This window comes from Rhinichthys klamathensis, unplaced genomic scaffold (assembly GCF_029890125.1).
Source record: "Rhinichthys klamathensis goyatoka isolate OS25496 unplaced genomic scaffold, OSU_Roscu_1.1 h1tg000771l_1, whole genome shotgun sequence".
Classification (NCBI taxonomy): domain Eukaryota; kingdom Metazoa; phylum Chordata; class Actinopteri; order Cypriniformes; family Leuciscidae; genus Rhinichthys; species Rhinichthys klamathensis.
The window spans coordinates 242,571-252,818 of NW_026607171.1; the positions used below are offsets into that span (position 1 = coordinate 242,571).

At 38.8% G+C, this 10,248-nt stretch overlaps 1 protein-coding gene across 1 annotated transcript in view; it reads left to right on the forward strand.

Moving 5' to 3' along the window:
• efna5a (ephrin-A5a) overlaps positions 1-9,711 on the forward strand; it is a 43,771-nt gene extending 34,060 nt beyond the window's left edge. Inside the window, exons 2-5 of the mRNA XM_056243041.1 lie at positions 1,876-2,168; positions 9,108-9,173; positions 9,316-9,390; positions 9,507-9,711. Of these exons, the coding sequence (XP_056099016.1) occupies positions 1,876-2,168; positions 9,108-9,173; positions 9,316-9,390; positions 9,507-9,631 (559 nt within the window). The 3' untranslated portion in view covers positions 9,632-9,711. The remainder of the gene's footprint in view (positions 1-1,875; positions 2,169-9,107; positions 9,174-9,315; positions 9,391-9,506) is intronic.
• The last annotated feature ends 537 nt before the right edge of the window (positions 9,712-10,248 follow it).

Consider the following 10,248-nt stretch of genomic DNA (forward strand, 5'->3'; position numbering starts at 1 on the left):
TGTTACAAAAGATTTCTGTTATATTCAAATAAATTCTGATCTTTTCACCTTTGTATTTCTCATGATGATCAAAGAATCCTACAAAAAATGCATCAGTTTCCACAAAAATATTAAGCAGCACAACTGTTTTTAATGTTGATAATAATAAGAAATGTTTTAGAACACCAAATCAGCATATTAGAGTGATTTCTGAAGAATCATGTGACACTGAAGACTAGAGTAATGGCTGTTGACAATTCATCTTTGCAATCACAGGAATAAATTACACTTTTAAAATATATTAAAGTGAAAAGAGTTATTTTAAATTGTAATAATATTTATTTCACAATATTTACTGTTTGATTTACTGTTTTTTTTATCAGATAAATGCAGTCTTGGCAAGCATAAAAGATTTCTGTGAAAAACATTTTTAAAGAATGTACCACCCCTAAACTTTTAAATGATAGTGTATAACTTCAAATGTTAGAGATTTATTAGTATATATAAAATTAATATGAACCGAAATTTTAAATACTAGTTCATGATAACTAGTACTTTAACTAATGTCACTTTTTTGAAAAGTGTGTTCTATTCCATGATCCTATGTTCTGGACACCAGTTTTGGAAATCTGTAGGTGTACGCTGATTTTTGTCAACGCTACACTGAATCATTCCACTTTATAAGCCAATCAATTTAATCAGGAAATAGCTTAGTTTTTGCCAGTGCCCAATGATGAAAAAAAAAACATGTTTAACACTAAATTCCAGATTTTTAGCTGAAAACATTGGACTGCGTGATCACTCGGGAAGTATGTTTTTCACAGCTGAAACTTTGCTTTCCATTTAAATGATGTAGCTCCCAAAAGTAGTAAACAATAGTTGTTCAAAATAGCCCTAAAGTGTTTGGAGACATCAAGCAACATCGATACACAGCCCCAAACATGCATTCACGCACACAAACTACCGCCAAACCGGCCAAACCTACAGGGAAACTCAGTATTCCAGCAGTGAGTTTGAAATCCACATAATGATAATCTGATAGGTCTCGAGCTCCATCTGCTCTCAATAGTCTTTTATTGTCCGTAATGAGTGGAAATCTTTGTGTCAGCGTGCCCAGCTGTGCTTCTGTCCACATCAGGATAGCAACACTATACTCACATAAGCCTGGAAGCTCATCTGGCTATCCCCAGTGTTTCTGCTGGGTGTCCACCGGCTTACACCCCGAAAATTCCCACCAAATCCTGAGCATCCTGCATGTTTAAGCCGAGTCACTGGACCACGGTCACGTTCGCTTGCGTCACCTTACTTACAGTCTTGGTGGAAAAATAATATTTTTTGCAGTGACTCTAAATGAATCTGACCAGAGTGTATCCATCTCCGCTAAACTCTTATATGCAGCCTATGGGAATCTATGTTTTTAAATTGCTTCCTTGTCAAAATGAATTTGTGCACATTCTGTTGACATTCATATTTGGTTAGATCCTCTCGAGGTCATCTCGATTTATAATAAACAAGATGTAAATCTGGAATAGTTGGCTGTTTTGGCACGAGAGATGCACCTTTTCTTCTTCCAAAACATTCCTCAGAGTGCCATATTTCAAGCTGTCATCTCTCGCCCATGGAAAACTCATTCTTTCAGGCGTATTTAAAGCATCCACGTCAACGACAGGATTATGAATTTTCCTTGTGATCTTCAGTGAGCCCTAGCGGACTCAGATTGGATGATTTACGTGCTTTCACATTTGCGGTAATTGCCCTCAAATAAGTGGCTTCCTCCAGAAGTGGCCTTTCTGTGAAGTAGGGGCTCGATGGCTCGTAAAACATACGAATGAGAATAACTGCATCGCTAATATTTCATGTAATATATACTCACTGAGGCCTCTCTCCTTTTCACAGGTTCTACCGAGGAGACTACCACATCGACGTATGCATTAATGATTATTTGGACGTATACTGTCCCCACTACATGGACTCGGTCTCTGAGGAGAAGACGGAGCACTACATCCTCTACATGGTCAACTACGACGGCTACAGTTCTTGCGACCAAACGGCGAAAGGTTTCAAACGCTGGGAGTGCAACCGGCCTCACTCGCCCAACGGGCCCCTGAAGTTCTCCGAGAAGTTTCAGCTTTTCACACCATTCTCATTGGGTTTCGAATTTCGTCCAGGCAGAGAATATTACTATATCTGTGAGTATCATTTTGATTTTTTGTTTTGTTTTTTGTGCTGCAGTGATTTGTATCCCAATGATGTTTTATGGTAGCCTGGTTAAAACCAGACCATTCTCAGTTGTAACTGAGTTATGGTCTGGCAAAGCGTCATAGACAAATCATTTCCAGAGGGGCGTCACCAACGGACGTCGCGGATAGACCTAAAACCAATCAGAGCGATGAAGGAGATGACGTATGCAGAGCGGCGGAGAAACAGTGTTGTTCTTTGCTCGGTTTTTAACAAAAAAGGAAACGCTTAAAACAGATGCGATAGCTGATTCGAACGAGTGATGTTCGACGGATGCGGCATCCATCTTTGTAATGTAGGCTACAAAATCCCAGCGTCATCGTGTAAAGCCCGCCCCAACGTTTCTGATTGGTGCCTCGATTTCGACGGATTGGAAATGGGCTTGAATGAGCTCTTTGCCAGACTAACTTTCAGAGCAAATCTAAATTTGCCGGAAGTTGTCTGGGTAGTTTAGCCAGGCTAGTTTTATGGTCTTTTTTATCCAAAACCCAACACTGTGCATGTTAAATAGATTTGTAAGGTTGGTTTTCAGTGGAAAATTATTTGCATTGCTTTGAAAAGGATGTAGTATTAGCGTCTTCACGGAGGATAACGCAACACAAGTCTTACATTTAACAGTATACTTTTAAGACACATATCTGATTACGAGCATTAAGGAAAGGAAGTCATTGCCAAGTATGACTTTGTTTTTCAGGAGTTTTGGCAAACAGACTACAAGGAAAACATGAACCTCAGGGAAAAACATCTTGGTCTACCACTAAAGGGTCTTTGTTACAAACTCCTAGTCTCAGCTTTCGTTTGCTCGTGAGAGGGCTCTTAAAAACAAGCATCTAAACCCATGTTTTTACAACTGGAGTCAGATCCCTACAGGGCGGGAGTGGGAAGACAAAATAAGGCACAGGAGTGGTCCGACTGCTCGGACTGCTCAGGGCCGCAATGGGTTCATTTATGCAGGCGCACGCAGGAGATGTGGAGCGTTTGATTTGGCGGAATCCGACCTGATGATCTGACAGATCTCATGGGCGCATAAAACGATGGACATGTTTTTATGAGATGTGAAAGGAAGGAGTAGGAGAATGAGGAGGGGGAAGTGGTAGAAGCAGGAGATAAGTACATGGAGACTGCGAAAAAAGACAGATAGGAATGCACAGTACATAGCATTTAGGGGTTAGATCCCAGCAGGAGATATGGATGTTTTGCATGCATGTGGGTGTCTATCTGAGACGTTGCAACATGGTAAAATGGACTTTTTTTCCCTGAAGGCCTGTGAATAAGAATAATAGGATGGGAAACATCTCAACGGAAGTGATGGAGCTGTCAGGTACTATGAGGGATTTTACTGTAAATTCGACTTGGAAAACAAGAATTCATAGCGCACTGTGTGACTCAGTGTCATGATTCAACTATTACGGGCTCTCTCAGGAGAAGAGGACGTTTCTCAATGTAATCTCAAGTAGACAGTGGCTTACAGTAATCTTAATTACATCAGAAATACATCATACATTTTACTTTGTTCTATAAAAAAGCTATTTGAGTGGTTGGCTAATAAAAAAAAACATATAATATATAATTTTTTAATTGAATATATATATATATATATACACACACACACATATACACACACACACACACATACATTTCTATTTTTTAAAGTTTATAATTATAATATAAAATAATTTCATATAGTTTACTGTTTTAATTTTACATTACTTACAATTAAATTTGATATACTGTAAAAAAAAACTATGTTGATAAAAGTCTATGTCGCTATAAAACATTACATTATAACAATAATTATAACATAATACATTATTATGCATATACATTATATATAAAAAATGTATACCTTTGTATATATAATGTAGTATATATAAAATGGTTTTACTATTTGATACATACTGTCTATAAAATTATTTTATAAATATGTATTTTTTAAAAATAAAGATCATAGCAAGAGGCAAAAAAAACATTCAGTTTTCCTAAATCATTCTCTTCATTAGTTTGATGTCTGCCTGTCATGATTTCGTTAGACAGAATGTCTTTGTTAGCTGGTGTGGTGGCTAATCATTCTGAGTGAGGGGGTCGCTCCAGGAGAGCAGAGGGTGACAAGCGCGGTCTCTGTGCTGTCAGTCAGCGTGCCCGTCCCGCTCAGGAAGCGATCACGGGGGATCAGAGGGCCCGGCCCTGCAGGTCAAATGTGAACATGCTCTGATGACTGCAGTTGAACTCACAATCCTGAACGGCTCAAGGCAGCATGTTTTTCCAATATGGCCGATGTGGAAGTCTGATCTTAATCTCAGAGGATAGAAATCCAATTTCAAGGAAAGGTTTTTAGTTGGCCTCTCCCTCCTGCGTGAGCGGGGGCCAACGGCAGTGCAGGCTGTCTGATATGAGCCCGCTTCAAAAGACCACGACTGCTATTTGTAGTCTAGTCCCTCCATCTTCATAATGTTGGGTAAGGTAACCAGAAACATTCCCACTGTGTGCTTAAAGTAAGATCTGATTTGTAGCTTTGATAAGAATTCTGTACTTTGCGGTTTACTTATAAGTGATGTATTCGCTACCTGAGCCAAAATTATTCCCCGTATTACAAAGCGCTCTCAAAGCACTCAAGAATGCACAAGAAAAGAGATAGGTGTGTGTGTCTTATCTCAAAGACGGAGCATCCATCCATCTTTCCCTCATTTATCAGACTTCTCGGTTACATCACATCTGATCTCTCAACCCATAGCTGGAATAGTGGTGTCTGGGAGGTTTATTGCCCCGGGTCGTCTGCAGCTCGGGTGGATAACTACACAGGGATCTGGTGTCGGCCGTGTGGGAAAGGAGACGTGGATGAGCAGCTCGGGCCGTGACAGTGTAGTGTGTCTTTGAATAAGCAGAGTTGGTGTAGTAGTCTAGTCTTAATGTCTGCCAATGAGAGGTCAGTTTCACACCACATGCTGACAGCGAGGGAATTCTGATCACTGTCAAAATGAGAGTTTGTCATATAAGCCACCGATGAAATCCTCCTAATACGGCCAAGACTGTTGATTATTGCCACAGTTTATGTTAAAAGAATTTTGGTGAGAGCCTTGAGCCTAGAGAATTGTTTTCTTGTTGGCATTGAGCATTCATGCAGACACATATACAGTACTTAGGGTCCAAAATGAATACTTGTCAAGTGCAATTTGCAAGTAAAAATTTGCTTTGATGAGTAAATAGTGATTTGCTTGCCAGTAACTGATAACTTCATAAGGAACTGCAACTTAATATTTTGTTGAATCAAGCTGTAAGATTAACAGTCTGACTGTGTACAGACCGTTTTCTAAAGAAAGCATTTGTTATGACTTTAAACAATTTTAACTTGCGCAGTTGACACACATGAAATATTTCTTACTTTAAACTCAAGAATAGATAGGTGGTCTTCACATTTGTATAACTGTTTAACCTCGCGTATGATGCCGCTGCAGGAAAAGTTGTTATTTAATTCTATTCAGATAATTTTATGTTATTTTCAGTTATAACCCCGGGATGGCATCCTAACGTCTCTGGGTAAAAAGTTAATTCTGGACTCTGTGGCAATACTAACACTACATTATGCAATACTCCGTTTGCACACTCACACTCAGATGTTATTTATTGTGGTAGTAGCCCACATAAGGTTGTGATGTACAGTGTGTGTGTGTAAAGTGGTGTTTCCAATCAACACTGGGATCCCACTCAAAACTAGACTAGACTTGAGGAATGAGACAAAAGCAATTTCAGCCATATCAAAGGAAATATGCTTGTGGGGACATGATTAAGGGTTTATAAGCCCCCAGTATGTCAGTGTAGACAGCATATAAGCACATTGATTTAACCCAACCTCTCCCTGCAGTCATGAGGGTGTGGGGATAAGAAGAGAGACAGCAGATTAAGTGCAGCTGGAGACCCCACACAGCAGGGAATCATGGGGGTCAAGGCTAGAAGAGCCATGGTGCATTATGGGAATGTCTGCAAGCTCAAAGATGAGCCAGTCAGCTAATGGGGAAAAGAGTTATAATTCTTTTCTTCCAACATGTCTTTCTCTTGTTTCTTTTTCTTCTCTCTACAGGCAACAGATCCTGTTATAGCTTCATCTTGACACTTTCATGGTGGTTTAAAGAGTTAAACAGATATATGGTTCAATGGCAAGCCGTTTTTTCTTTTAATTTATAAAAAAAACCCATTAAAATACAGTTCACTTATTCAATGACTCGAATGACTGTCAAGGTCAATATGTCTCTTATTAATACGTTTCTTAACTTTTATATAATTTTCTGTAACATTTTCAGTTTAGTGACTCTAAGGAAAGGAAAAAGTATAATTACACATTTCATTACACCTTAAATCCTTAAATGTATGTGAGTGTAAACACCTTAATTAATACTTTACATTTTTTATATATTTCTCAAATATAATATATTTTAATATTCAAAATTACAATTCAAATGATACATTTAACTAATTTTACTTTGCTAAATATATATATATATATATTGTATATTTATAAAAATATTTCTTGAGTCATTAAGATTGTATAGAAAATTATATAAGTTTTGATACCAAAGAATTATAAAGAATTAAAAAGTTAAATATGTGATTCTCTACAGAATTGTTTTTGTTATGCTGGTTGAAATTCTCCTCACATCCTGATAGCAATCACTATATTAAGCGGTCTAAATGTATTTTTATAAATATACATCATCTGATCTGTGGAAGACATACAGTAGGACCATAAAATGTTCCTTTAATCATTTCATTCGGTCCGAATGACTGCCCTATGCAGATAATTAATTAATTTGACTGTGTTGCCTCTATGTCCTGAAATCGTATATGAATTAAGCTGAAATAGAGTGCATTCTTTCCTTTATGTCAACAACAGCTCAACTTCTGACTCATTTCACAATCACATGCTTACGTATGTAAGCAAGTGCTTCTGTTTCTCCCCTCACTACTATAAAGTTTTCTCACTGGTGAATGACACATGATGCAATCCATAACGTTTCTATTCATCTCACTTGTGGTCTGAGTGCGTTCATGTGTTTTGGAGGAGGCGGGCCTTTGAACGGCAATTTGCAGGGTTTGTGGGATCCTATGCTTTCAATGCTAGCAGGCTAAAGTTAGCATTTCTCAGATCACCTATTGCACCTTGACTTGCTGGGAACTCAGCACATGCATTTTAAACTGCATTTTTCCACTCTCCACTTCTTTATCATAGACTTATATACTCAATGACCTATATATTTCCTCAATGAACCAGTACTGTGGATTCATGAAGTATGACTGGAGGAGATGATGTAAGGTTCAGCAGTTCAGAGTCACTGGCGATATGGTCTATGGACTGAACAGAAAGTCATTTGTATCATCACAGCTGATTACAGAGCTTTTAGTGGCAGGTGTTTCTTTCGGTCTGTGATCTGTCATTTGCAGCTGTTGATGTTACTAGCTGCCAGTACAGCTTTAAGTAGCAGGTGTTGATGTATGTAGTGACCAATCAACATCTAAGAGGCTTGTGGAAAGGTCACAACCAGCAGAGGTTAGGAAAAGAGCTCGGAAAGATGTAGCACAAATTTTCTGTCCATAATTTTTTTTATATATATATATATATATATATACAGTATAACCTGTTGTTAGGGATGTCTGTGTTTAAGATGTATAAAAATAAATATTTGCTGCCAGTAAACAAATTTAAAGGGAAAGAAAGACTAATTCATCACCGTGCCACTAATGGACCGTATGTGCTGTGAACATTAGTCTTATCTTATTTATGCTGACGTATGCAAATTGTCAAATAATCAAAATTTTAGGCATTCAACCAGAAAAACAAGACATCTGCGTCTAGGTTTTTTTTTTTTCCATCATGAAAAACTCAAATCGCAGTGGAGCACATGTCCACATCAGTGAAAGCGAGCCTCACCAATTGAATTATCAAGAACATATTGTGTTGGCTATAAGGAAATTGCATTTTGTGCAGTCCGCACCTATTACATTGAGGCTTTGAAGAAGGGGATTTATTGAAGTGCGTTGCATTGCTCATTACCTTGTCACCTTTACATCCAGAGTGATCTGTGGGGAAAAATATCAAGCCTTCTTTCCCCCTCATCCCACTGGTCCTCATTTGCATCACTCCCTGACTATGCCAGATTGCATTATGTACTGCACAAAGAGAGGACAGTGGAGAGAGAGGCTGTCTACCTGTTCTTCTTAAAGCACTAATAAGCTTTTCTTTATGGAGAGGACAAATTGAGAAATATGGCTCACGGTTGAGATGACAAGGGTAACAGCATAGCAAATGTAGCACCGTCTGCGTCTATCAGTAAGAACCAAAATGAATGCTGATTGTACATCCCTCTGAGGCCGGTGCAAGCATTCAAATGAGGCCTTTGCATGTAGAAAGCCGCAAACTGCGAAGACAGGTAACACCTGAGGATGTACTGATAGACTAAACCTGAAACAAATGATCCTAGTGGCCTTGGGCCTGTGAAACTGTTTTGCTTTTACCTTTTTGGAAAGCATGTCAAAAAAGAAATCATTTTCTAACTTCCACTGGCTAAATTTGAGGTTTTGTCTTTTGTTGTTGGAGGAATCAATCAAACCAATGGCTGCTCACATTTGAAGCATTGTGCACTGTAAATATTGTCTCTTCTGATAAATGACTTGTTGTACCTCATTTGCAAGTCGCTTTGGAAAAAAGCATTAGCTAAATGACTTGATGAAAATTTTGGCAGTGCGCGTAATCTGCGTATCTGACCAGGCCAGTAGGGAAAAAAATCCTTATTGTTGAGCCCTGTAATGTATCTAAAGCTAAAAAAATGACTTGATGTATTAAACAATGTGTAGCATGGATCGATTGAGCCTAATATTGACTATCTAAAATGTTTCCACAGCATCTACAGTCAGTGAAAATGGGAGACGGAGCTGCTTGAGGCTGAAAGTTTTCGTCAGACCTTCGAGTAAGTTTTACAAGCCCCTCAGGAGACATCCTGGCATGGCTTCTGACAAAACGTGGTTGCAATTGTATCGTTTATCACTGCTGGAATAGTTAAAGATGATATCATGACCCTGACAACACCCTGTTTTATGTTTCTCCCTCAGACAACTGCGAGAAAAGTCACGACCGCGTGGACAAGATCAATGATGGAAGCATTAACTCCATAGAAAATAATAATGGTTCGTATTGGATGTCAAAGGCATTTCCATATTTAAAACTATCAGTAATGTCAAATGTTTTTGCACACTAAGGTATTCTAAACCTCTTTTAATACTACTTTCTTTTCTCCATTTAGATGGAACGAGTCATGAATCTGCCGAACCATCCCGAAGTGATGTCAACGGTGCCGGCCGCATTCAGACTGTAGGGCCCTTGTTGGCCTCAGCGCTGGTTCTTTTGGCTTCACTGTCCTCCTTATAGCATCCCATATATGCACAGTGACACACCTGAAGTATACAGGAGGACTCGTGATCGAGCACTTTTAAGGAATATCTTTCTCTGAGCTGAAAAGTAGTTTCTCGCGCAGGAAGTCGCAACGATTTGTGATTCTCATCTTTTGACGATATAACTGGATGGGTTTCAATGAACAAAATCTCTATCCCATGAAAAAAAAAGCGCTCTTGTACACACAAATAAAACCCACTAAACTATGACACGTATACAAAAATAGGTCTGTGTCCTCTCAGTGCCCTTATGTAACGTTGGAGAGGGCCTTGTAATTGGGGGCAGAGGAAGAAAATGACTTTTTCACAAAGACCTCTTTCTGTGTTGCCGTCCAGAAAAGAGAAGTCTTATAACAGATCAAGAGGACTATCTGAGGGATCTCTCCACTTGCATTGTGGGTAAACGTCATCACTATGGACTCAACTGCTGACTCTACTAGATATCATGGCAAATTGTTGCCTGATAGCATCCCTTATAAAAGGGAGAGCATGGAGCGTTTTAATATCTAAACCAGAGTAGTCCACGTTGACTCAGGTGCTCAGGTGAACGGTGACGTTTTTGAAGAGTTTTCGTAGATAAAAGAAAAAGATAAG